This window comes from Alligator mississippiensis, chromosome 4, assembly GCF_030867095.1.
Source record: "Alligator mississippiensis isolate rAllMis1 chromosome 4, rAllMis1, whole genome shotgun sequence".
NCBI classification, from domain to species: domain Eukaryota; kingdom Metazoa; phylum Chordata; order Crocodylia; family Alligatoridae; genus Alligator; species Alligator mississippiensis.
Genome location: NC_081827.1, coordinates 169,699,989 through 169,727,531, shown reverse-complemented (window position 1 = coordinate 169,727,531; position 27,543 = coordinate 169,699,989). Strand labels below are relative to the sequence as shown.

Here is a 27,543-nt window from a genome sequence, read left to right as displayed (position 1 = left end):
TAACCAATCTAGCGCTCACAGAGATTGCTGGCTTGGGTCAGTGACTAGGGAGCATCAAAGGAAGGCTGGAGAGACAGAGTTTCAACATTAAACACAACTCTTCTTTAATTATTTGCTGTCCCGATGGTTGGAGCCTGTGCCCCCCGTTTGTTACATACACATACATTGATCTCTCTGTTTCAAACCTGTTACTCTAGTTCTCATACTACAAAAATCAAGATCCTGTCCCCTCCCCCCCCCCCCCCCCCAACTTTCTTCCCAGGTCCCCCTGTTCTTCCCAACCATAAGAGGGCTTCACCGTTGCACACAGAGTCACTCAGAGGCAAACAAACACCTGGTCTGGCCTTTACCTGGGAGAAAAAGGAAGGAGGCATTTAATTGTTATGCATGTTAATAATACTTCAGTTAGACAACATTCACCTCCGGGGACCGCTGAGCTGGGAGGGAGCCTCCACCCTGCCCTATGGGTAACAGAGTGCCTGTCTCCACGGCAACACCCAGAGAAGCTGGTGTGAATGCATGGGAGACTGCATTGGTTAACTTGTGCCGAATCCCCATGGAGATGCTCTTACTCAGAATTAAGCCAGGCCCAATGCCCTGTGAATTAGTTTAGAATAAAAGTGCCTGCACAGGCATTGAACAAAGTTTAATTCAACCACTCACTTGAACTGCTAATTCAGGACAGCTTCTGAGGGCCCCAGTGTAGACAAGCTATAAGGCCCCTGAGTCCAAGGCATGTGCTCTAATCACTAGGCAACCACGGCTTGGTTAAGGGGAAAGCTCTTGCATATCCTCTGTGCTCAGACGTCTCACCTGTTCTAGTCAGAAGCCTTCAGGAGCACTGACGTCTGTCCCCTCCACTGTACTCAGCAGAGAGGTCAGGGACTCGGTCCCAGAGGCTGCCACAGTGCCCTCTGCCCCTGTAGAAGACCAGAGGTGGTCCTCTCTGGGGTATTAGTCTGCTCTGGGCAGGCTCCCTCCCCATTCTGCTAGAGGTGGCTGTGTTGGGTCCCATGCCCCCAGTCAGCTTTTCCCTGGCAGCCCTTCCACCTTGCTCCATGGGTATAAAGGGCTCCTGGTGCAATGATGCCCTCAGACTCATTCTCCTTGCTTTACAACCTGCTCAATAAATTTGACTCTGGCAGGGGAAAAACTGAGACCTACCCCAGGCTAAGACTCTGCTGTTCACCACCCATATTGGTCCAGCCAGACCCAGGCTAGTCCCACCCAAGGGGCACTCACTTCTGGTCCAGGATAAGCGGGACGTGGGCACTGTCGTAGCGCCCCTGCATGGGGTTGATACTCTCGCCTGTGCGCACGTTGAACATGGGCAGGGTGGAGAGGGGCTGCGGCACCTCCCTGCTGCTAGCCATGTGCCTCAACTCCTCCGTGTTGCCATGGATTGTGTTGTGGTGCACCATCTGGATGCTGACAGACAGGAGGGTGGTCAAGCCTGGTCAACACCTGACTGGTGTTCAGTCACCCTGGGGTAGAGAGACACCTGGGGAAGGGGCTGAATGGATCCTGACTCTTCCTCCCTGCCCTAATATACCCCCACTAGGAATAACTACTGCCATGACTTGTGTTAAGGCTATGTCACTAAATGGCTTAGGAAGGTTAATAAAGGATTGAAAAACAGTATGTGTAGGTTTATTTGTGGTGGCTTACAAAGGGGTAATGGAACTGGTGTTGGCTGTTACAGGCAGGAGCAATCAGCAAAGAAATGCAGGGCTGTTTCCCTGCCACCTCTGCCTGGGGAGGAGCAGACTAGGAGGAGCTTCCCTCCTTCCCTACCCAGTGCCTCTTCCCAGGGTCTGGCCCTGCTCAAAGAAAATAATGAAAAAGGAACAGCCCAGGCAGCAGGCGAGGGCACTGCCTGCACTGCGGGGATTCAGGGCACGGGCACAGCCTAAGCATGAGGCCCTAGGAGCTTGCACCATCCTGTGGGATCAGCCAGTGCCACAAGGAAGGGATGGAGGGGCTGGGCCTGCCTGACAGAGGCCTCTGGGGTCCATGTCACACTCCTGCTGCCTGACTGCTCCTTACGATGACACTGGTTCTTTCCAAAATAAAGCCCTGGAGCCAGGTCTGTGCATGGGAGCAGTTCCAAGGGGAACTCCAGTCTCCCAGGGGGTACCAAGTTTGTAAGTGGCTAGCACCTTTGAGGAGCCTCAGTACCCTGGTGCTGGGAAAGGGGGCAGCACAGCAAGAGAAAGTGTAGGGATGCAGCTGCTGGACCCCACCACAATTGGCAGCACTGAAGCATCAGGCTAAAACATCCATGGATCCCTGGTTACCTCCTGAGAGATGGAAGGGGAACAAGGTGTGTCCAGTCCATCTGGGGTTTTCATCGGTGCCTAAGGGAGTGACCATCACTAATCTCCAGTTCCTGTCTCGGGGGTGAATGGAGTAGCAGCTCATCAGAGCACAGGAACTCCAGCCCATGGGGGAGGAGAGAGCTGGGAGCCAGGACAGCAATGGATCACCCTCAGGTAGCAAACTGATGTGTGTACACACTTGCATGCACTATTTGCACACACATTTACATGCACACAAAATCTTCCACAGACTGGCAAACATACAGGCACTTGTTTGCTTGCAGCACAAAACTCATTTACATGTGCACTGGGTAGGGCCTAGAAACACCAGTCCAGGGCAGCACCACAAAGTAGTAGGTGCTGCACAATCCTGGGATGAAGGGTTGGCTCTTCCTTCCCACTAGCTTTGCATTCTGCTCCCCATCACACCCCATGTATAGTGAAATCCTTGATCCTCTGAAATCAATGCAAAACTTATACTAACATAAAGGGGCTGGTGTGAGCTTAAAAACTATGTACTTTGTTATAACAGTAGTTCATGCCCTTTGTATGCAGCATGGGAAAGGAGGCTGCAGACCCACATACACACACATCATGAGGGCTCCTCTGACATCACAGTGTACCAAGCTCTGTTGCCATGGCACTAGACTGTGACAGCATTTGGGTTGGGTCTTGCCATGTGGCTTACCACTACTTGCCCAGCATCCTCCACACAAGGACCTGGACAACACGAATAGGGGGAGTTGCCTAGAATTCAGCTGAGGAACTGGACAAGGCTTTCCCAAGAGTTGGTGGGTGGGGAAGGACATCCACTGAGTTGAGCTGTGAGGTACAAGCGCTGTGATGTGTGACGGGCATTAACTGGCACGCTTGTGGAGAGGAATCTTAACCAACACCTCCCCTCTGGGCTGCTTTTATCGTCCTGGTCTGGGGGCACCAGCAAGAGGTGGGACTTGGCCTGTACTTTCAGACAGGCTGTGGGGGCTGAGCCGAGTGGGGAAAGAAAGCCAAGAACAGAGCTGTGGCCCAGCTATTGGAGCCACTCACTGAGCCAGAAAAAAAGACAGGAGAAGGTGGCCAGGAGTGTAGTGAGAGAGTGGCTCGGATCTGAAGGAAAAGCCCCTTAGACCAGGAATCAATAGGTATAAACAGAGTTCTCAGGCACCAGCATGACCAGTCTCTGTGAGCCATGTGAAGGCTCTTCTTCAGAGGCGGGCGTTTCTGATTCAAATGCAGACCTGCAGCCCACTGCCTCCAAGAATGCCAGCCCCAGCGTCTCCGAACTCATCCTCTGGGCTGTGGCAACCTCTCCAAACTGCCAGGGGCTCTCACTGGAAACCCTGAAGAAGATTGTCACCAAGGCTGGCTATGATGTGATGAGAAACAAGACCCACTTCCTGAGGGTCCTCAAGGGTCTGGTCTCCAAGGGGCTTCTGAAGCAGATGACAGGGCCTGATGACTCTGGCTCCTTCCACTCTGGCAAGAGGAGCAAAGAGAGAAAGAATAAAGTTACTGCCAAGAAGAAGAAGAAATCTGGAAGCAGAAAAACATCCATGCAAGCACCTTCCAGGTCCAGCAAACCAGCCCAGCGGGGCAGGAAACGGAAAGCCACGGCTTGAGGGATGCCCCTGCAGGGGCCCAGCTATGGGCAGGTGCTCAATAAAATAATCCCAATATTTAAACCACTCCAGTGTCTAATCAAATTTTTGCAGAGTCAAATGTAACAGCAAAGGAAAGTCCTGAAAGTTAAGAGAGGGGGATGGGAGCAGCTTTGAGTGCTGCACTGTGTTGTGCTGCTTTGGGAACCTTAGAAGCAAAGCAGCATTAGGCTGACTCATATTGATAGGAGACAGGCCAAGAACCACATTATTTGTGCTTGGTGGATGTCCCCCAGCTTGCTTCTGAACTGAAGCCCTCAATATGCTTTTTCATAGATTTCATAGACATTAGGGCTGGAAGGGACCTCGGAAGATCATCGAGTCCAGCCCCCTGCCCAAAGGGCAGGAAGTCAGCTGGGGTCATAGGATCCCAGCAAGATAAGCATCCAGTTTGCTCTTGAAGGTGCTCAATGTAGGCGCTTGAACAACCTCCGGTGGCAGGCTGTTCCAGACCTGGGGGGCTCGGACAGTAAAGAAATTCTTCCTTATGTCCAGCCTGAAACAATCTTGTAGTAGTTTGTGACCATTCGACCTCGTCATCCCTTGGGGCGCTCTGGTGAACAAACGTTCCCCCAGATACTGGTGGTCACCCCTGATAAACTTGTAGGTGGCCATCAGATCACCCCTGAGCCTGCGCTTTTCCAGGCTAAAGAGCCCCAGGGCTCTCAGCCTGTCATTGTAGGGTCTGCTTCCCTGACCTCTGATCATGCGCGTGGCTCTTCTCTGGACTCTCTCAAGCTTCTCCACATCCTTTTTGAATTGTGGAGCCCAAAACTGGACGCAGTACTCCAGCTGCGGCCTCACTAAGGCCGAGTACAGGGGGAGAATGACGTCCCGGGATTTGCTTGAGAAGCATCTATGGATGCAAGCCAGCGTTTTGGTCGCTTTACTAGCCGCAGCATCGCATTGCAGGCTCATGTTCATCTTGTGGTCAATGATGACCCCCAAGTCTCTTTCTTCCATAGTGCTACCCAACATAGCACTGCCGAGCCTATAAGGATGCTGCGGGTTTTTTTTCCCAAGGTGGAGAACCTTGCATTTATCGGCGTTGAACACCATCAGATTCTCGTCCGCCCACTTGCGGAGCCTGTCCAGGTCAGCCTGGATCATCTGCCTGTCTTCTGGTGTGGATGCTTTGCCCCAAAGTTTGGTGTCATCTGCGAACTTGGCCAGTCCGCTTCTGACTCCAGTGTCCACATCATTAATGAAGATGTTGAACAGTATGGGTCCAAGGACAGAGCCCTGGGGGACCCCACTGGTCACAGGACACCACGATGAGTGACTTCCATCAATTACTACCCTCTGGGTCCGACCCCGGAGCCAATTTTCCAGCCAGTGGATCGTGGAGGACCCAAGGCGACAATTGGCCAGTTTCTCCAAGAGACGATCATGGGACACTAGATCGAAGGCTTTTTTGAAGTCAAGATATATGACATTAATCTCATCTCCCTTGTCCAACTCTTCAACTCTTCTGGAGGCCTTTCATGAACTGCTTGTAGGCAGGAGTCAGTCCACCCATCACTGAGATGCTACCTCCAGGGTGGCAGCGGCCAGCAGTTTAACAACAGTGAAGCAGTGTGATGAATTAAAAAGTGAGGGAAGGAAAACACTTTATGCAACTGAAAAGAAAGAGCCATTTGGACAATTACATACATTCAATGTCTGAACTTGGAAGTCAGCAAGGATCAGCACTGTTCCCTTTGCAAAGTGTGCCACAAGATCACCAGTGACCAAACCTCAGGCTTCACTCTTTGGAAAGAAGAGCAGGACTCTCATAGCACCAAACTACAAGGCTCTATAGTGCATGCAGTTCTGCCTCTTGGGAGAGGGAGAAAGCAACCCCCATGCAGTAGCTGTTATCCACAGCACCTGATGCATGGCTGGGAGGTGTCAAATCCCAGGAAAGTAAATGGAGCTTAAAAGGGGGGAATGTGGGTGAAGGGGTATTCAAGTAGCAAAAACCAAAAAGCCTGAAATGTTCCTACATAGAAGAAGTGTCAGTTATGGACCTTCACACACTCAGGCAAATCCCAGAGTGCAGGGTCTTAATAAAAACATTGCTGGTGGGAGCAGGGGAGTCATTTAAACCTTGGGTAGTATCTCCAGAGTCTAAAGCCCTGCATGGGAAAGAGTCCAGACAGCCTGCGATCTATAGGTATTGGCAGTTTAACAACACTGCCCACCCACTGGGCTGCTATGCCTGCCACACTACATCAGCCCAGGATAAACACTAGGCCAGGTACCACCTTGTAGCTCACCTCTGATGCATTCTCCATGATCCTGGTCATATCATCACCTGACTGCCAAGAGCAGCCCAGTGTGAGGAAGGGAAACGGGGGGGCAAAGTCCCTAAAGAAGGTGTAGGCTTCACCCAGCCACATGGCAAGGGGCCACAGCTAACATGGAAGAAACCAGGCCTTTGAAATGGACCAATGCTTTCTTGATCAGAACCAATGACCTCCAACACTAGGTCTGGAGTGACCAGATGGGGACCCTTGCTAGGAGTACAGGGCAGCCTTCCTTATGCCAGTGCTGGGGGTGGCTGTCACTCGAAAGCAGGACCAAGAAGCCACAAGGATATTGTGGAGGTTGGAAGCTATAACATGGAGTAACAAGTCCCATGTCAAGAAGAGTGGTGGCCAAGCTACTCCTGTGTATAGGAAAGAGTGAAGATTACTCAGGCTCTGCTGAACTGAGTGAGAGAAGGGGGAAGGGGAAAGGTGGCTAGAAAGAAACATCCAGCATCCAAGAGACAGGAGAAAGTCACCAAGGAAAAAGCGACTGAGGTCTGCTGTTGTACAAAGGCTGATGTCTGGTTGTCTCCTGAAAGGGACCAAGATGGGCAGAAGCAAGTGAATACAGGAAGCTTAAAGCCTCTGGATCCAGAGCCATGAATCAGGGCTCAGTAAAATGACGGGTTGGCATTACCTCTCTTTAGGTCCAGGATGGCCGTGTGAGCATGGACTGTGAGTGAGACAGCGAATTCATTCCAGTGACACTCTGATCCTACATGAAAAGATTGAAGGGCTACTGCAGAAAAGATGACGGATCATGCTGGTGGAGGCTCCCTGTCAATCTCCAGTGACAGCTAGACCAGGAGTAGAGATTCAAGACCCTGTCCCTGACAAAGGGCTAGCAAACAGAAGCAGTTCAGGCTGCAAAGCCCAAAGTATTATGATCCAGAGTCCCAGGGGCTGACCAGCCCCAAGGCATAAGCCTAGGTGTCCACTGACCAGCTGACAGCCATGACATGGGCATAGGTAGGCTGATGCATGCCTACCTAGCACAGGGACGAACAAATGAGGGTCGTAGGGATCATTAACACCTATAGCATGACTCCTCCTCTCTAAGTTCTTCTGGGTGTTGGTGCCTTTTCCCCTGCCCTATTTTGGGATAAGACGACCAGGCCAGGTGTCATGGAACTTGAGATCCCAGAGGCAGACTGGGAACACTTCTCAGCTGCAGATAAAGAAGAGCCAGTGATGACCTGGTTCCTCAAGAGATGTAGTTACCTGTGTTAGTCTGAAGTCAGTCAGAGGCAAGGTACATATGCACTTTTATAGACTAACTAAATAAGATATGCAGAGAGAGCACACGCTTTCGTGAACCCAAGTTCACTTCATCAATTGCTGTGAAAGGACATACAGAAAGCAGAATATAAGGAGGACAGAGAAATTAGAATATAAAAGACAAGGGAGTAGGGAGAGAGAGAGACAGGAGGGAGAGAGAGGAAGGGGGCAATGCTAGGAGAGAAAAGGAAATGAGCAGAAAAACCATTAGAACAAAGGGGGTCACAGAAGCTAAATCCAGGTAATGAGATAAGAATCCATAGTCCCCATTTAAACCATGCTTAACACAGTCCAGTCTGTAGATGATTTCTTCTTCTGTAGTTTCCTGTTCAAATTGGTTTTTCAATTTTTTCAATTTTTTTTGTTGTTGCTGAGAACAGCAATCCCGAGGTCAACGATGGAGTGTCCAGGGAAACGGACATGTTCTGCCATAGGCTCTTGTGTTCTTTGTGTTCATTGTTCCTACCAGAAGGACATCCTGCCTGGGTCCAACCAGGGAAGTCAGATGTGCAGATAAAGCCTGACCTGCCCTTTTCACAGGATTCCACTGCCCTTGGCAACACACACCTGGCAGGGCAAAAAAATCACTGAGCCTTGTAACTAGCAACCAGGTGCCAAGGGACTGGGTGCAGTAGCGTCAGACCCACAGAAGGTGCCAGCAGCTTGCATTGCTCAGCAGCCTCCAGCTGGGGAAGGCATGACCCAGAAAAAGGTAATACAGTTGAGGGGAGGGGGGAGAGAAGGAGGTGGATGCAGGAGTCCTTGGGCTAGCCAGGGCCCTTTGATCAGCATAAAGCAATGAGGAATGTACCTCAAGCAGATGTGTGCAAAAGGACAAAGGCATGCATGCATCAGTATAATCCTCAAGCTGAACTCCATCCCACCACAGACTGCACACAAGTCACCCCCAATGAAACTACATCTGGGTTGAGCAGGGAGGTAACTGGTATCCAGTGGGAAGTGGACCGGGTCCTCCACAGGACAGTTTGCCAAGAGCTCAGCGCCTGCAAAATCAGTGGGGCTTTCAAAAGGGTTCAGCTCCTCAGTGTAAGCCAATGTTTCAAAGCAGGCCTGTGGATGTCCCATTTGTGACACTCCTCCCAGCTTGGGCCCTGTGTCTACCCAACACACTGAGCTCTCGCAGAATCTAACCCCTGCTGCAGGTCTGTGGATGCTGTGTACTTCCAAGCAGCCTGGCCTTTAGCTGCTGTGAATAGGTGGGAGAGCTCAGAACAAGAGGGGCCTTTTGATCAAGGTGGAAGCAGTCAGGGGAGGTTTTGTTAAAATCTTTCAGTGTCTCTGAAATGCAACATGATGTCTGTTGCTCTTTACACAACACAGCTCAAGGAAGCTGTACAGGTACATCTGTTGGTACACACATCAACTGCATGCACACATGCCACATACACCACACTGCTGCTCTGACTGGCAGCTTGGAAAAAAAAGAGCACAGTGTGAATCACTAGAGGCCTCACAAACTATTTAAAGGGCTATTACTCTTCCTACACATCACTTGTACAAAGCCCAATATGGCAGATGTGTGATATGAGAGATCTGCCCAGACACACCCACATGCACACATCACAGGGTATGTCTGATGTCACAATACCCAAAGCTCTGTACTCACAGCAACCAATTTATTTGAGCATCCCAGCATGAGGTGCCAAGTGGCATTTGCCTCATAGCTCACTAGGCCCTCACCCTATAACTGACCCACAACTTCATTGCTGGCAACAGCCTAGAATCCAGGTGGAAGTGTTGGAAAAGGTTCCACTGGTACCCAGGGTGGTGAGAGAAGGCCATCCAAAAGACCAGCACCTGATCAGGTTGCCCAGCCGGCCACAACAAGCCAAGGTTGCAAGGCAGGAGTAAGGGATCAGTGTCTCCCCTTCAGGGAAGCTCTTCTTGGCTCTTTTCCATGCACCAGACCTTTTGAACAAGAGCTGGCTAGACGTGGATGTATCTATCCAGCCAAAGACTGAGCTGTCTGAGCAACTCAGGGGCAACGTGCAGACAGCTGGAACAACAAGACAGCCACTCGGCTTCTGGGGAGAATTTATTGGGTGTGACGTCTCAGAGTAGACACCAAAGGTAAACTGGACATACAGCTGCTGGCAGAACAGCCAAGAGGCAGCTCTCATCCATAGGAAGAGACAGGCAAGCACATACACAGTGGGGAAGGTCTTCCTGACAAGGAGAAGGAAGTCCCTGGGAAAGCAAAATGACTGACTTGAATGAGCCTCCCCAGATTCCTTCTACAGAGTCACACAACCTGGATCTGGAGAGACCTGGTCCAGGAAACACTGGTTCTGATAGCCCAGCTGCAGAGGCAAGTGAGACTCCAGAGCAGCCCCAGCCATCTGGTCCCAGCCTCTTCAACGAGCCTCAGCCTTCTGGCTCCAGCCTCTTCCCTGAGGCCCAGCCATCTGGCTCTGGCCTCTCTGGTAAGGTGCTACGCTATGGTTCCAGGAACTCCAAAAGGACCAAGTCCTCAGAATCTGGCCTCTCTCAGAAGGCCAACCCATCACTTAGCAAGACATCCAGTCCAGCAAGTGATGGCTCCTCCAAGCCACACAAGCCACTGCATCGGGGCCTCTCCAAGCTCATCCTGCATGCTGTGGCCACCTCCAATAGGCACTCTGGCCTCTCCTTGCAGGCACTTAAGAAGACCATTGAAGCCACAGGATACAACATGGTGAAGAGGAAGAACTACTTCAAGAGGGTGCTGTTGAACCTGGTAACCAAGGGGCTTCTGCAAAAGCTGAAAGGCATGGGGGCTTCAGGCTCCTTCGAGATCAGCAAGAAATTGGCCAAGAAGATGGGTAGAGGCCAAGGAAAAAAGAAGCTACCTCAGAAAAAGGAGAAAGTCCTCAAGATTGGGATAGCAGCAACTACCTTGGCTGAAAGAGGAAGTATGGGGCTGATGGATGTGTCCAAGAAGCCACAACCCAAGGCCAAGTAGTCACAAGCTAGCACCTGAGGGGCTGTGACCCCAAGGTACAGATGTTTCACGGTGCTAAATAAAAGGATTGTTGTGTTTAAACCATCCTGCACCCATGCTTATCTTCAAAGAAGGGCCTAGAGAGGGGGGAGGAAAGACTCTGCAGGGTTCTGACCCCCTTCCATCTCCCAAAAAATGGTGCCAGACAGGGTGTGGTGACCAGGAAAGCACAACCTGGGTATTGCAGAAAGAGGATGATCATTGCTGGGGGAACTCTCCAGGATGGTTCCTCCAACATGGCATGAGTGGGGTGCTCCAGGGGCTGCCTATGTGCCCAAGGGCTGCCTGCATTTCCAGGAGACAGAGACCTAAGGCCCTAATTGCCCAGGGTCATTGGAGATGGCCTGGTGGTTCTTGACAAAGCAGGGCACATAGCCTTCATGGGAAGAAGGGTATGCTACAGAAGGACTAGAGAGTCTGGAGCAGGAAGGGATTCTGCCCAAGGGGAAAGAAGGCACTGAGAGCGCTTATGATCTAAGTAGACAAAGATGGAAGAAGCATGGCTTATGGAAGGTCACATGGGAAACTAGTGACAGAACCCACTCTACTGGCCTCCAACACACTGCCTGGTACACTGGGTCACACCGTGTAGTCCAGGGCCCACTTGCCTAGCTGTTGAGATGTTTACAGAATGCCAATCACCCAGGCACTGAGGCAGCACTGGAAAGCTCAAGGGCAGGCAGTGAGAGTCAAATGCAATCTAATTCACCTGCCACCGCATCAAAATGCCTGGCTTGGGTCAGCTCCAGGTTGCCAGGGGATTGGGCTGGCTCCTTCAGTCAGTGACCTGCCAGGAAACAGGTTCCCTCTCCCTGATGGAAGCTGGGACAGGGTGCAGAGGCAGCAAAATTAGGTCCTGTTGGGGGATGCAGCTGAAAAGGCCCTGCAGGGCATTGCCTCAGGAGGTAGGAGAGGGGAGCCACAAGGAAAAGAAGCCAGGCCTCTCAGGTCTCCAGTGCTTTGTCCTACCAGGGTGGAAGAGGGACACACACCAACACTCTCCCAGCCTCTCATCTCTGTTTGCCTCCCCCTACCAACTTCCCTTCTCTATTGGACCCTTCACCCTCCACCTATCTTCTTGGTCAATTCTTGGAGTCCCCTCAGCCCTTATCCACTCTGCTCTCTTGGGACAGTCACCCCTTCATGTGCCTGCCACAACTTAATGCATTTAGTTTAGGTAAGGGAGGCTGTCCCGGTGCTTCCCAAGCTTGATCTCCTACCCAGGACCACAAGTGTCCATGGGCATAGCCTTAAGGGCTAATTGCATGGTTGTCTGCCCCTAGACCACACCCAAGCCTTGCAGGTGTCATCACTTCACTGATGTTCACTCCATACACTCAGCCCCTCTCTGGGCTCTTTGGTCCCACTTACGGCCCCTCTCTGGGCTTGTGGACCCTCTGGTCCCCTAGGAACCTTCTCCACCTCTTTCCTTCTTAAACATCTAGACTGCTGCAGGCTGTACTCTTCGCATTGACTTTCAGGAACTGCAACCATCCAGCACAGCTGGATGCTTACTGCCTGCTCAGCTCTGGGCCTGGGCTTATATAGCCCAAGCCCTGCCCACTCCCAATCAGGTGACTCTCTCATTAGCCCTCTTCATCACCTGCAGGCTACTCCTCAAGCCACCTCACTTCTTCAAGGGACAAGCACACTAAACATCCCGCCACATAGTGTATTCCTATTATTTGCACAGCCTTTTTCCCAACAAAATTATGTAACTAAGTAGACTGGGTTAATGAACAAAATATTTAAAAAAAAACCAAGACTGAAAACAGGTGGCATAATCTCTGACTGAAATACTTCAAGCTTCTCCATGCATTTTTATTCCAGCTCTTCAAGGCTCACTGGCAAATCATGACAGCAGCTGAGGTTCAATCATATCTCATGCCCCACTGTGCCTTTACACTTGACCATGTGTGTGTGAATAATGAAAAGAAAATCCCACACATAACAATTCCCTACTCTTTCTCTCAGGCCACTAAATGAATGGCCTGATATAGCAGTGAGTGACAGGGAATGTGTTAAGTATTCCTCAAACCAGTGCAATATGCTTAATCATTTACAATTATTTAAAATAACTGAAAGCCACCTGCAGGCATTTGCCAGATGACAACATTGTTTCGGAATTTGAAACAGGGTGCCAAATTGCCTGTTACAGGTGGATATCTCTTTTCACATGATGCTTAATTGTTACATTATTCAGCAAACCAAGCACTGGCTTTCCTTTTCCTAGTTTAGCTTATGCAAAAAACCAATATGCAAATAACATGGTGAAATGTAACTGAAGAGCAAATGTTTTAGTCCCACTGGAAGTATGCAAATAAACAAAATAGGTGAATAACTGGTATGTAACAATGTGGAATCAACTGGAAAATTAACGATAACAAATACCTATGCAGACCCAGATACCTGTGCACCATCACACACACGCAGACACACCTTCACCCTCATATTGTCACTTCATACATACACACGCTTACACGCGTACTTTCTCAAGACACAACTTCCATGCTATATTCTGCTGCCCCTGGATAAGGTGAAGTCAAAAATTTCCAACAAAACAAGTCACTTTATTAAAATCAAAACTTCCTACAAGAACATGTGGAAATTTTGAGCAATTTAGGGGGAAAAATTGACCCAAAGCTTTTTAATAAGGTCAAAAGGGCTCAATTTGATTGGAATGGAACACATGAATTTTTCAAGTTATAACGCATTTTCATTTCAAAATTGACATTGGGTCGTAAGATAAATTGAAAAGATGGAATTAGAATGAAATGAAAAGACATTGTCAGAAGGGCAGACAAGGTTCCTTGGGTGAATTTGATATCTTTTATTAGACCAACCCAAATAGTTGGAGAATAGTTATTAAGCAAGGGAAGGGAACATTTCAACTGACCTAGAGAGAATTTTTTCTTTTGAAAATTTTGCTTTGCAAAGAATTCTGGGAATGTTTGTTCTTATGTTCATCCAGAAGAAAAATGAATTTCAACCTGTCAGAATTGTCTCTGGAAATTAATTTTGAGTTTCACCCAGCTCAGAGTAGAAACAAATTCCTCTACAAAAGGGTATGATGCCTACCCTGTGACCCCCCTACCCTTCCTTCCTATGGTCATTCAGACTGTTTAGTGCCTCTGGGCCTGTTGTACTGGAAGAGAATAAAATTGAAGGGTGTTTTTAACTGAAGTTTTGTGATAGCCTTAACACTATAAAACACCACTCAGACCCCTGTGAGATGGAGCGACACATTCATTGACATCACAGCATCTTTATGACATCACACTCTGCCACATTTTGTTGTCATGGTTACCACTAGTTTGTCCTGGTGCCCCATGACAACTGTGGCAGGTCAGTGTCACGGGCAACTTGGATTGCTGGGAGCCACGTGGAGCAGGAGGACTCTGACTGCAGTGGCCCACATACCCAAAGAGGGAGAAGTTTCTTGAAGAAAGAAGCCAAGTCCAGATATGAGATCTCTTGGCCTGGACCCAGGATCTCCAAGCCGAGCTCCAGGGCCCCAAATCAGGCCTCATACCATAAAGGTCAGCCTGTGAGGGAAAAGCTGGAAGGCAGCAGGGAAGACTCAGTGCTTTCTCCAAGGAAGCTGGGAATCTGAGGCTGCCCCAGGCCCTTTCCCAGTCTGAATCTCCGGCATCCAGCTGTGGAAATCACTTGAACACAAAGCCCAACCCAGCATCAGAGCTCACCGAGTGGAGGAAGAGATGCAAAGTCAGATCTGAAGCCACAAGGCAGCCTCTTTCACTGCAGTGTTTTGCACTGGGCAGTGAGCAGTAAGTCAGGCAGGAAGGACATTTTCTTCAGCGAGCAGAATGTCCAAGGGAAGTGCATCCCCCCAGGCACCCTCTTGTCCTGCAACCAACCTGGACGCAGCCAACCCAGCCTCCACTAAGCCAGACTTGGAAACAGTGGAGCAAGCTGACCCCTCCAGTCCACCCAAAGCACTGGCGGCCAGCTCCCTGAGGCAGCACAAGGCACTAGACATCCGCCCTCCCAAGCTGCCAACCCAGGCCCTCTCCAAGCTCATTGTGGAAGCTGTGGCCTCCTCCACAAAGCGGTTGGGCATTTCCCTACAAGCCCTCATGAAATCACTCATAACCACTGGCTATGACATGGCAAAGAAGAAAAGCCACTTCCGGAGAGTGCTCCAGGGCCTGGTTGCCAAGGGGGTCCTGCGGCATCTGAGAGGCACCAGTGCCTCTGGCTCCTTCCACCTTGGCAAAGGGGTGGCAGCCTTGAACAAGAATGCGGCACCCAGGAAGTGGGGCCGGTCCCCCAGGGCTGGGCACAGGAGCAGGAAGCTGGGCAGGAAGGAGCAGAAGGGCTCTGAGGGTGCTGCAGAGGGAGCCAAGGCAGAAGTCTGCCTACCTGGGCAGTAGTAAGTCAGAGAATGAAAGACAGGTCCTGCATAGGCACAGTGTCATTACCGTGAGAAATACACTGGGGTTGTATTTATGCTTCTGAGTCCAGGCTCATCCTTTGGGGCTGGAGGGGGGACAAAGATGAGACCTGTTCGATAACAGCTAAGAGAAGGGGGTAGAGATGGAACAAAGCATGAGCCCTTGCTGGCAAAACCAAAAGGACATCTCATGGGCTCAGAGGACACCTCCGGTGAATGCCATCTCCAGCACTGGTGACTCTAAAGGCAATATTCTCCCTTCAGTGTTGGCCCTCAGTCCCAGCACAGGGAAAGAACACTTTGTTACAGACAGGCCCATCAGTCAGATGTGTCCCCTGGCTCCTAGTAAGGGCTTACATTTCACAGACACCATTCAAAGTTCATGCGCCCCTACTCTTTACTAGCCAGCCACATTGAAGCTTAACTGCAGTTCAGCAGGGGTTGCTGACCAGCTACACTTTCCCAGAAGACTCACATTGTGTGGGGTGGTCTTGCTCTGGGCTGTTAAACAGCTGCCTCATTTCACTCCTGAGTTGGCTGCATTACAGTGGTCAGTGATGTGACCCACATATACATGTTCCATTGCCTAGCAGATGAATTAGGCTGCAGAAATGTTAGCTGTTAGTTACTCGTGTTCATGGCCATTTGTTGTTGAAATAGAAGAGCAGGCCCTAAGAGGATGTGAATGGGAGATGTGTGCTTCCCTGAGTGACCTGTCACTTATCAGGGACCTATCCCAACCACTGCAGGGGCACGTGTCCAGAGGTACTGGCACAGAAGGAAGTCACTGTATTATGGTGGCATTGGAATATGAGTGGAAGCAAGGGATGGGAAGAGTCATGGGCTGTCTGGGAGGAGAAATAAACCCCAGGTACAGCAATAATGTAGTGTACACACACACACCTCAGAAGTGCACACATACACAGCATTCCACAAACAGAGCAGACAAAAAGCACAGGCTCAGTACACAAAGTGTCATCACCTGAAGCCCATCCCCAAGCAAGTGTGCAGCACATACACATAATCACACCAATGGGTAACAGTATAAACTGTACAACACAAAACTCACACACACATCCCAGAGAAAGTACTCACAGTTCCTACACATCATCCTTTCTCACATACACCGTACACATACATGAGAGCAAATCACTCACACACATGAAAACGCAGACCCTAAAAAACTTACTCAGAAGTTGCCATGTCCCTTTTGTCCCTATGAAAAAAGAGAAAAGGCAGGAGGAAACAATCAGTGGAAGGCGACACTGCCAACCCCTGATCTTCCACCTGGAAGCAGCTAAAGCAGTCATGCTGCTAGAATCCAGCTAACATCAAGCACAGCTTCCAAAAGCTCCTTCAGCATGTGGTTGCACACACCTTGGCCAAGCCCAACCACAGCAAGGAAATCTGTGCTTCTGACCTTGATTGGATGGATTCAAACCTGCTTTGCTGTGCATCATAGGCCCCACACTGCTCCTAGTTAGGGGTGATTCTCCTACCACATGAATGCCCAGAAGGCTCTGGTTTGGAAGCCAAAGGAGCTGCACTCTCTCCCTGTCCCAGTGACAGATCCCATGGAAAAATGTGATCAATTTCCCAGGGTCAGCAGTGCAGAGGGACCTGAATAAAGTCCAGGCACAAGAAAAGCCTTTACCCCATTGCATATTTCTGGCTCGGTTCATAAAGACCCACCTGCCTGGAAAAGCAAGCCAGATGAGGTCTCATCAGAGACCTCCACACCTTCCTCCCCCTCCCAGCTCCTACTTCCCTTCCCCTTGCCTGGTTCCAGCAGCCTGAGATAGTGCCTGACTTACAGGCCCTCCCTTCGGCAGCACATGATGTAGGTCAGGAAAAGGCAGAGCAGAAGGGCCACCAGCAAGGGCAGGAGGATGGTCAGCAGGTAGTCATACAGAAAAGTCTTCTCAGGGGCATCTGTGGGGGGTTCAAATTCACTGCCGTCCTCCAGAACCCCATCTCCCGAAATAAGCACTGGCCCTGCGGTGCTGGGGCTGGAGAGATCCATCTGGAAAATGAGAGGCTGTCAGGAAACCTGGAGGGCTTTTAGGGAGAGGCTCTCTCTATAGCCACCCTCTAAGGGGAGATCAGACAGAGCATCATTTGCCATCATGGCAGGAGCCAATTCAAAGATGCCAGGACACTGTGCCAGTCACTGCACAGACCTCTGTCCCAAACCCCACCACAAGCCTGGTTAGATCTTAGTGGTGCTTGGAGGATGAGGGTGCGGGAGGGGACAACCCCAAAAGAACAATTCTTCTGTACTGCTTTTCTTCTACAAATCTCAAAGCACTTCCCAAGGAAGGTCAGTGCCCATTTTACAAGTGGGGAAACTGAGGCAGGGGTCACCTAAAAGGCTAGTAGCAGAGCTGGGAAAAGAACCCAGGTGTCCCAAGCCTTAGTCCAACACATGAATAGCTTGGAGGCATCAAAGCTTCTTGCAGGTATAGAAGGAGCCCAGCTTAATCTGAACAGCAGGCAGCATCTGGAGTGACTGCAGCCTAAGCCCATCTCTCGTGCTGAGAAGGGGCTTGGAGGAGGGTGAAATGCAGAGCCTTGCAGGAGCAGACAGGGCTGAAGGCAGCAGGAGAAGAAAGTGGAGCAAAGTGCTATGGCAGGAACTCTTGATGGTAGAAAAAAAAGGGCAGGCTTGGGGTTAGGGCACTAGGCTGGAACTCAGGAGATCAGGAGGTTAGCCCCAACTCTGCCACACACCCCTTGTGTAACCTCACCTTCCTGTGCCTGGAGTTCCCAGCTGCAGGCCCAGGAGAAGGACAAGTCCTTGCGGCAGGGACTGTCTCACTCTATGAGTGTAGCACCTGGCATAACAGGGCCCTGATCTGATCTGGTACTGTCATAATACAAAGAATGAACAGCAGTAGGATCCACTGGAGTCCCATAGTGGATATGAGCCTGCCCGGAGGGTGTGAAGCATCCTAGTGAATTCCATAGGAGTGAGAACATTTACCATCAGCTGGATCCTGAGCTTCCAGCCAGGAGAAACTTTCCCAGTGAGTACTACAGGATTCTCCCCTAGGGATCCCCAATCATTCCCACTGCCCAGGCACTGGAAAACTACTGGTATGCCCCATGCAAGGGTCCACAGACTGGACAAAACTGGCTGTTTGAGCAACATGCCTCAGGGATGCCCCAGGGGATGGGTGTTACTTGACAAGCCTGCACAGACCTTCTCCACAGGAGCCTGACTCCCTCTGCTGGTGAGAAAAAGCACTGCAAGGGTTCCGAGGGTTGGGTTTCCAGGCAAGATACATGAAAAAGGTCATTATGCCTGAAATTGTTCCTCTGTTTCCAGGACAAATTGCTGTTGCTTAAAGCGCCACTCTGCCTAGCATCTCACTACAGTTTACTGAGACCTGGCACTCTTGTTGTTTTTATTACTACTACCATTACAACAGCACGCAATGGTCCCAGCTGACATCAGAGCCCTGCTATGTTGGATGGACTGCAGATATATTTAGATCCAAGTCCACTGTGCACAGAAATCAGGTTGGTTTAACTACAAGGATAATGTACACCAGCTGCATTAAACCAGGTGTGGTGCTATACACATACAGGTGTGGACACATGACAGATTTACTCTGGAGTATTCTCAGTTTAACCTGAAGGAAAAGTGGAGTCGGTGTAAACTGCACAGTGTTTACTGCTGAGGCAATGCTGTTCTCCAGTGCAAAATTAATTCTGAGGAAATCAGAAGTATGTGTGCACTAGAGAAAACTACATCAGACTTCATACTGGGTGGGCACATCTACATGAGATATTTTCTGTAGTTATCTAATTAGCTCTGCAGTGAACATTAGGGCTGTGTGAAATTTCTCCAAGTGTTTCGTTTCAAAGCTGTTTTGATGCATTTCGAGCTCGAAACCGCGAAATCAAAACAAAACAAAAAGCTTTGAAACAGCTTTGAAATGAAATAATGGCCCTCAAAACATTTCAAAAGTTTCGAAGCAGCCTGGTGGCAGGAGGCAGGAGAGAGCCAGGGCTTCACTCTGAGCAGCTCTATAGCCCCATGGAGCTCAGCCTGGTGGTGAGAGGTGGAGAGCAGCTGCTTTAACTAAAGCTCATTCAACTAAAACTCGTCTCTACCACCATTTTGAAATGCAGAGACACTGAATACATGTGATGCAGAGGCTTCTGGAGCACACTAATTAGCACGCTCCAGCAGACTCACAGCAGACTTGATTAATCGTCTTCTCCATCATGTGTATAGGTGCCCTCAGTGTCTACATATGCAACCCTATTAGTCCACAGGAAGCTAATAAACTCTACAGCAGGGTGGCACTTGCAAATACAAGTACCACCCTGCTGTGGAGTTTTTTTGTGAGCAGCAACATACATGTAGATGCTGATGGGGCTGGCTGGGGCACAAGGGTACTTCAGTGAGGGCTGCCTGCCAGCTAGGCCTGCATCCTTGTGCCCCAGCCGTCCCCTCCACAGTACATTGAGCCAGGTTGGAGCAGCCCAACCCAGCCCCTGCTCCCCTTTGGCCCCCTGCCAGCCCGGGCTGCTCCAACCCAGCTCAATGTGCTGTGGTCCCAGGCACATGTTCAAACGGCATGCTCAGGAACAATAAACTCTAGCGTGATATGCACCAGAGTTTATATCTTCATATTGATTGTATGTGTAAACCTGTCTGCTGCTCTTGTCCCACTTACTCAAGAGTAGCCCTCTATATATTGCAAACTAGTTCCCTCACCACCTATTGGCCTAGCCCAGTAATGGCACCTACTTCAGGCAGACAGCTTAGAAAAGCTAGCTACACACCTGCTGCTTGTCACAGAGTAAATTCACCACAGAGTAAAACCCATGGGGCATGTCTACACGAGACACTTTACTGCACTGCAAACTAATTTGCTGTGTAGTAAAGCATCACCATCTACACATACACAGCAATTAGGGTGCAGTAGACTAATTTACTGAGCTGCCAGATAGTCCCATCAGATACAAGTGGTATCCAGCAGTACAGCAAATTACTGTGCTTAAATGCATGTGTAGACAGTAGTGTTGGGATGTTTAGTCTGGCTCAAATTGAACCGGAGTATATTCAGTTGCATTAATTGCACATGTAGACATGCCCACAGTATATTACTTTATGGCAGGGGTTTTCAACTTTTTTGGATCAGTGTACCCTCAGTGGCTGGACGCAGAGGCGGAAGAGGTGGTGTGCAGCCAAACACGGAGTGGTGGTAGCCACTGCATGTGAGCTTCCCCTGCCCCCTGCATCCGGCCAAAAGGGCAGTGCCTAGTGCCTGCATGGCAGCTTCTAGTGCCTGCATGGCAGCATGGGATGGTGCATGGCAGCGCTCCATCCCCACCTGCCCACGTGTACCCCCTAGGGCCTTCTCAAGTGCCCCCTGCTTTATAGCAACCCCTGCTTTATATCAATCATGCTGTGTGTCTGCACTCGGAGTCATACTAGAAGCCAGCTTGTACCCCACAGCCCTTGCAGTCTAAACAGACTGAGGTGGAAGGGGAAAGAGATTTCTGGTTTACAAGTGGGACTTGCCTGAGGCTGAGATCACTCAATAAGTTGGTTTCAGAGCTAGGAAAAGACCCCACCTTTCCTGTTCTCACTCCAGTCCCTTGTTCTCTATTAGCCATGCTACATGCTAAGGTTCCCTTCTCTGTGACACAAATACTGAATAGGTGGTATCTCCCTTGGTATGAAGGTGAGACCAAAGCTACAGGGAAGCATCTAGCTCTACAGGGCTCCAGCTGACTTCACAGAAGCCGGGTTTCCAGGCAGAGTAGGGAGAGCTGCATGGGAGACTCCACAGTGTAACCCAGACATGGCCCAAGCTACTCACCAAGGTGATATTGCACCAGTCGATTATTAATACAGGATAGAATCTGTCATGACATGCAAGAACTGGCTGCTGCTCCATGTTGCACCGGGCCTCATTATCAAGAGACTTGGTGGCCACCAGGCAGTCGGAGAAAGGGTATATGGATCCTACCTTTATGTACACCCTAGGAAAAAGAGCACAGGGGGAGGGGGAAGGTGGCATGAGTGAGAAGCAGGTGATAACAGCTCAGGAAAATGGCAGTCCTAGCAGCCCTAGTCCTTCCCCGTGAGGGAAGCTGACGGGATGCCTAGGAACCCTCTGGTTATGAGAATGATCCAGGACCCTTCTGGTCATGAGGGAAGAGAGTATCCAGGAGGTCCCTGGTCATGGTCTGGCAATGCACTGGCACTGGATATGCCTAGAATCTCTCTGACTAGGGGAAACAGCCCAGGAATCCTCTGCCCATTGATGCTGATCCTCTGGATTAGGAGCACTCATGGGCACAGGGGACCTCTGAGGAGGAAAGCCATTTGGAAACTAATGCCCTGTGGTGGCTGATATTCTAGGGGACAAGTCCCACTCCATACCCTTCCTTTCTGCCCTCGATAGGCAGGGGCACACGACCTCCCCGGTCCAAGGCTGACGTGATGTTGATGATGTGCAAGTCGTCCTGATCCCAGATGCTGTCCACACCCTGCTGGAACAGCTGCTGTGCCTCCAGCGGTAACACTTCCTCCACATCTCGGTTCTTCACAAAGAACTCTGCCTGGTACGGGAGCTGCTCGTCTACAGTGGGGGAAGAAAGAAGTTCCACTGTGATGAGGTTTGGGGCTAGGCTCAAAGACAGCAGGTTGGATCAGGGATCCAACAGACATCAGGCATCTAGGGCATTGTGGGGATGGGCTCAGAACTTATAAAAGTCTAGGCACCTTATAGTCCACCACCTTCAGAGTTGTGAGGATGACTGGGTGTCTATAGGAAAGCTCAAACTCCAGGGGCCCCTGGGCTCTCCAAAATGGAAGGAGGAAGGTCTGTGTCACCCTATTGGCATTTCGGTGCATGATGGGTAGGCTCCCTTAGGCCAGGGGAGCTGATAAGTTGGTCAGCCCTGGGAAAATGGAGGGCATTGCTAGGAAAACTATTTGGGTGGTAAAACTAGGAGAGTTGGTAGGGTTTACCTGGGGAGGAGCCAATGTTGAAGATGATCCTTTGTTTCACAGTCTCATATGTATGTCTGTTATACGCTTTCACCTGCCGCAGAGAGAAAAAGAAAGCAAAGTTCCTCACTCAGAATAAAATAGCCACTTCCCAAACTAGGTTCTCCTAGGTCTTCTCTTTCTCCCTGTGCCAGGGGGGCTGCCTCAGATGGCAGAGGCCAGAGCTGTAGGCCAGGAGGCAGAGGAATACAAGCCTCTTCTTCTTGAGGAGGGAGATGGCCTTCTACCTCCTCAAATCCCCTGGCAGCAGCTCCAAAAGGTCTGCTTCAGGGGGGGATGCCCTTGGGCTAGAAGCAAAGGGAGTCCCCAGCTGAGGTCTGCTCCATTCAGCATAGAAATCATGTTTACTATTCTGAATTCAGTCAAGATTACCAGTGTTTCAGGGGTGTACTTGGTAGCCGTGTTCGCCTGAGACAAAAAGACATGATTCCTGAAAGCTTGCAGAAAAGGACAATTTTCTTGCCATTTTCCAGTTGGTCTAATAAAAGGTATCATTTTGGAACCAAGAGTTCTAGTTTTTTGTGGTGTCAAGATTACCAAGAGTTTATAGCTCCCTCTGGCTATGCTGACACAAGCAGGCACATTTCTACCTCCCCATCTGCACCCTTCATGAACCGCACAATCCCATCAAAACAGCTGTATGGACACTCCCACAAAGCAACACAATCACATGAAGACACCTATAAACACCTCCTTCAAATAACATACCCCCCCTAAAGCAGCACCCCATCACACAAAAGCAGGCACGGACACTTCCTCAAAGCAAAATACAGTCACACACAGACACATGATAACCAAGCACTCCTTCAAAACAACACACAATCACAGAAATATATTTATATACACCTCCTATAAACAACAGACACTCTGAAAAAAACTCCCACAGTTATTCAAAGGCACATAGAGCCACCTCCTATAAACACACATATACATACATCTGCCCCCAACAGCACACAAGAGCTCCCTGACTGTAAGGAATAGCATCCACTCGGTACCTCAATGGTCTGCCTGCCAGCTTTCTTTTCCTTTGCTGTGGGTGACCCATAGAGGAAGGCGGTTTCATACGGCCCACGCTGGATGTAACGCAGCCACCTGGGCAGGTCTGGGTATCCCAACAGACGGGCATGGAAGGTGATGGGGACATCAGGTGGGATTTCTGAAAAAATACACATACATGTGTCACATGTGTACACACACACACACACACCACACACACACACACACACACACAATTTTAGGGTTTTTAGAACTCTTCCCCTGCAGAATCCCATATAATTTACCTAATTTAGGATTTTACCTTTCTGCCCATCCCCACAGTATCAGGACATCTTCCAAGCAAATCAGTCCCCATAGCAAAGACTTTATCAATTTTTGCAGAAAGAGAGGAGCAGGGCCTTTGGCAAAGCTCAAAAAAAAATTTTAAATCATTTCAGTTTGGACAAAATGCTGCTTCTTCAGGGTTGTTTTAATAAAATTCAGGGGCAAGATTGACAAGAGTACTTCACTGCCATTCACAGACCAGCAGAGGGGAGAAAGAGGTGAGGGTACATGGTGTGTATGGACCCAAAATAGCATTTGGGGAAAGTCAGCCAGAACCACAGGCAACAGAAGGGAGGGGGGAGGCTAACAGGCCTTAGCCCCCCAAAACGTGGGGCAGTAGGGTTGCAAGGCAGCCTGGCCAAAGGCTTCTGGCAGTTGCAACAGGGGTGTGGAGGGAGTGGGGCTGGGGCTAAGGGAGGGGCAGGCGCTGTACAGCCAGCGAGGTGTGGGATTGAGCCATGAGTGGCACATCCAGGGGGTATAGCTCCTGCTGCTACGCACACCCTGGATCTGTGGGGTGCAGGGCAGGCTGCCACTGCCACCTAGGGTGGGTGGTGGTGGCGCTGGGAGGGGGCTATAAGGGGGGGCTTCAGCCACCCGAAAATTCACCATAGCCCGCTCGACCCCCTTCCCAGCGCCGTCACTGCCCACCCTGAGTGCAGCCCAGCCCCCTCCACTTGGAACAGCCCAGTGCCGGCCCCAGTCCACAGCAGCATCCTGCCCTGCCCCGTGCAGATCTGCGGGTACACACTCCCCCCATGCACTCCCAGGATGTGTGGAGCAGCAGGAGCTGGGCATAGAGGTCCCAGGGGCATGGGACCTCCAGCACCGGGCCCCCCTGGATGGTACAAGGCCGGGGCCATTGCAAGGAGGCAGACAGGGCCGGTGTGGGACTCAGGGGTGGTGGATTAGTTGGTGTGGGGGGCGTCAACGTCAGCCAATGACCCTGGGTGCAGGGGAAGGGGCAGCCACCTGGGCACAGCGGGCCATGGCCCTGCCCCAATCCTGGGTCTGACTCAGCTCCCTCCCAATCCCCGCCTGGTCCCAGCCCCAGCCCTACTCCCTCCCCCGATGGCCCATTCCTCTCCCCTGCTCCTTTCCCTGCAGAATTTTCCGCTGGGGGGGGGGGGGGCACACGTGCTTGTGCGCTCAGCCCCTCTGAAAAAAATTTTCTCCCTCTGCTAGAACCATAACCAATGTGTTTTCCGTCATTTTGTATTTGTCTAAAACTCATCTGCAGAATTGGCCGTTTTGAGGTCAAGTTAGTCAGTGGTTTCCAGCAAAGCAACTGCTCACTATGGAGAGAGGAGGCTGGCTGAGCACGTGCAGTCTCAACACCCCTGTTCTGTGCCAGTCCAACAGCAGCAGCACTTTTTCCCAGAAAGCATTGGTGTCAGAGACCAGGGGTAGGTCCTTACATGGAGCTGGTATGATAGAGCTCCCAGAGGGATCTGACTGATCTCCTTCTTTCCCTTTGCTAGTCCTGTGAGCTCTTCAGGGCAGAGATTGTCTATTCGTGAATGCCTAGATATGGTCTCATACACACCAAAAGCAACCATCAATTTACTGTCATTATTTTTTATATAACATCATGACATACGATAAATTACTACAGATTACAGTAATGGGTTGGATAAGTGGTGCTAGGTTGGCATGCAGGGTTGGCTCAGTTGGGGCCTGATACAGCCACATGTGAATGACCTGGCCAGAGCCCAGTCCAGCTAAGCATAGCAGATACAGCCAAGGCCTGATTCCTCTGCGTGCTATTGGACCAGCCAGGACTCAGTCCAGGCACATGGGGAAGGTTTGACCGGGGCTCAATCCCTCTGCATGGGGCCAGCACAGGCCGGGCCCAGTCCTTCTGTGTGCAGCTTAGAAATTTTGGCAGCAGGGGAGAGGTGGCATCTTTCATTGCCAACACTCCCCCATCAACAAGTTTCCAGACCTGTGGGGAACCTCACAGGCCAAAAAACGCAACTATATGGGATGGATCTGGCCCATGGCTGGGGATTGAGCACCCTGAATTATATAATATAAAATATAAGGCAAGCAAACCAACACATAGACAACAGAGAAGGTGTATGGAGATAGACAGACAGGCAGTGTATGGGGATTGATAGATTAATATACAGATAGATTGTAAATGGGGATCGATGGGTGGATGGTGATTAGTACATTGGCCAGTGGGCCAAGAGTGGTGGCTGACACACTGTAGACAACATTTCTGGTGGAGGCTCCTACTCCAGAACCACTTATTGAGATGGCCTCCAAGCAGCATCGACCCTGCCATCTGCATGGGGCTGAGCTGGGCTCTATGGCACGACCCTCCTTTGTCATCACTCACCCTCGACGTTATTGTGGACAGAGGGAAACGCATCCTGGAAGAGCTCCCGCTCCAGCTCGTGCACAAAGATCTCTCCAGTCACCGGATAGACATTGCGATCAGGGAGAGCAGCCAGGAGCCCACCAAGAAAAACCACTGTGGGGAGGGACTGGGGTTAGAGCCACAGGCCTGGGGAAGGGGAACAAAAGCACCCTGAGTCGAACAGCCAGGTCCAGGAAGAGAAGGGGTGGAAAATAGGAAAATCCAGGAAGGTTTGTGAAGAGGCAGTATAGGGAGATGGGACTGGGGCTGGGGGCTCTTGCTCCTGCCTCCAGTATGGGGGCATGGCATCTGTCTAGGCCTCCATTTCCCCACATTCTTTGCTTTTCTCTTATAAGCACTAAGAAACATAGGGGTGAAAAGCCCACTGTTGGGGCTAAGCCAGAGGACATGCTCTTCCTCTGGCACCAAGCTAATTATTGCATCCAGAATAGGCTCGTGCACAACACACATCCTCTGTGCATGCTGTGGGCCCTCGGCCAGAGTCCTGCCAGCTTGAGGAGAGATGCCTGCCACCTCGTCCTGAATTCTGCTAGCCGGGGCCCTCCTTGTATAGGACCCCCTCCCACCACCTCGCAACCCCAGAGCTTGGGTCCCAGATGAGAGTCCCTAGCCCCACTCCAGGACGCCTGGCTCGAGGAAGCCAGGCAGTTGCACTCAGTCTGTAAGCAAAAGGCACCGGTTATATTTAGAAGGTGTCTGGAATTGTCTGACCATGGGGGTTGCTCCCTGCTTTGGTCCCTGGCAGGAGAGCAGGGGACAAGGCTGGAAAGAGTGTCTGTCCTCAGGCCTCTCGCCTGGGGCGTGGTTGCTGCATTTAGCACATTGGACTGTTCTCTGTGCAGAGGCTTCGTTCTGCCTGCTCTATCCCCCGCCTTGCACCCTGGGTATTAAACTCCCCCATATCTTGCCCCCTCCCCAAACACTGCCCCTGCCTTACATCTGGGCTGCCCCCCGCCTTGTCTGACCTGTACAGAAACCCCTGGGAGGAGGCGGGATGGAACTTGCCTGCTAAGAAGAGAGTCCAGACGAGCCGTGGTGCTGCCATCTTTTCACTACTTGCCAGGAATGTGTCCAGTGTGATTGACAGGGACAGGCAGCCAGGGCAGAGCCAGCAAGGTCGTAAGGCAGCTGGAACCAAGATCCTGAGCCTGCTGTGCTGCTAACTGCCTCAAAGGGGCGCCAAAACCATGGGGTGTGTGTCCAGGGTGTCCTAACCTGGGACAATTAACTCATGCTTATGGCACCTGGTTCTCCAAGGGCTTCTACTACCTGAACCGGCACTACGCGAAGGCCTTGCTGCTCTCATGAGGCAGGCCCTGGCACAGGGGCAGTCTAGGGTTGCCTAGGGATTGCCTTGCACAGAGATGCTGTCTGCATCTGGGGTGGGAGAGAGCAGGCAGCAGAATGGAGCAGTGAGAGGAGAAAATGGTTTAGAGCTGGAAGTGGAGGGGTATGCTCCTTCCAGCCAGCACTGGGATTTGCCTGGGATACCCATGTGAACATCCTTACTGCAGGAGCCTCCTGCAACAGAGATATGTAAATATATATATAACCCCAAGCCTGCCCTTTCTTTTCTTCCATCAAGGTTTCCTGCCATAGCACTTTGCTCCACTCTCTTCTCCTGCTGCCTTCAGCCCTGTCTGCTCCTGCAAGGCTCTGCATTTCACCCTCCTCCAAGCCCCTTCACAGCACTAGAGATGGGCTCAGGCTGGAGTCACTCCAGATGTTGCCTGCTGTTCAGATTCAGCTGGGCTCCTTCAATACCTGCAAGCTCTGATGCCTCCAAGCCACTCATGTTGGACTGAGGCTTGGGACACCTGGGTTCTTTTCCCAGCTCTGCT

At 50.8% G+C, this 27,543-nt stretch overlaps 1 protein-coding gene across 2 annotated transcripts; it reads right to left on the bottom strand.

The window, feature by feature from the left end:
- Positions 1-263: 263 nt before the first annotated feature.
- On the bottom strand, positions 264-27,543 carry SGCA (sarcoglycan alpha). 2 transcript variants are annotated; one of them, XM_014603578.3, is made up of 10 exons: positions 26,708-27,541; positions 25,661-25,795; positions 22,992-23,152; positions 21,958-22,030; positions 21,367-21,565; positions 20,801-20,963; positions 16,775-16,983; positions 16,150-16,176; positions 1,243-1,428; positions 264-350 (listed from the first exon to the last, which is right to left on the bottom strand). In XM_014603578.3, the coding sequence occupies exons 1-10, from the start codon at positions 26,745-26,747 to the stop codon at positions 347-349; spliced, it is 1,197 nt and encodes a 398-aa protein (XP_014459064.1). In that variant the 5' UTR covers positions 26,748-27,541; the 3' UTR covers positions 264-346. The 2 variants fall into 2 exon arrangements, with proteins under 2 accessions (XP_014459064.1, XP_019338172.1); XM_019482627.2 differs by lacking the exon at positions 16,150-16,176 and having other exon boundaries at positions 26,708-27,543.

Coding starts and splice junctions, on each gene's coding strand:
- SGCA (XM_014603578.3), bottom strand. CDS start 26,747: ATGGCAGCACCACGGCTCGTCTGGACTCTCTTCTTAGCAG. Junction 23,153..25,660: donor TGTCCACAATAACGTCGAGG/GTGAGTGATGAC, acceptor GTATTTTTTCAG/AAATCCCACCTGATGTCCCC. Junction 21,566..21,957: donor CAACATTGGCTCCTCCCCAG/GTAAACCCTACC, acceptor CCCCCACTGTAG/ACGAGCAGCTCCCGTACCAG.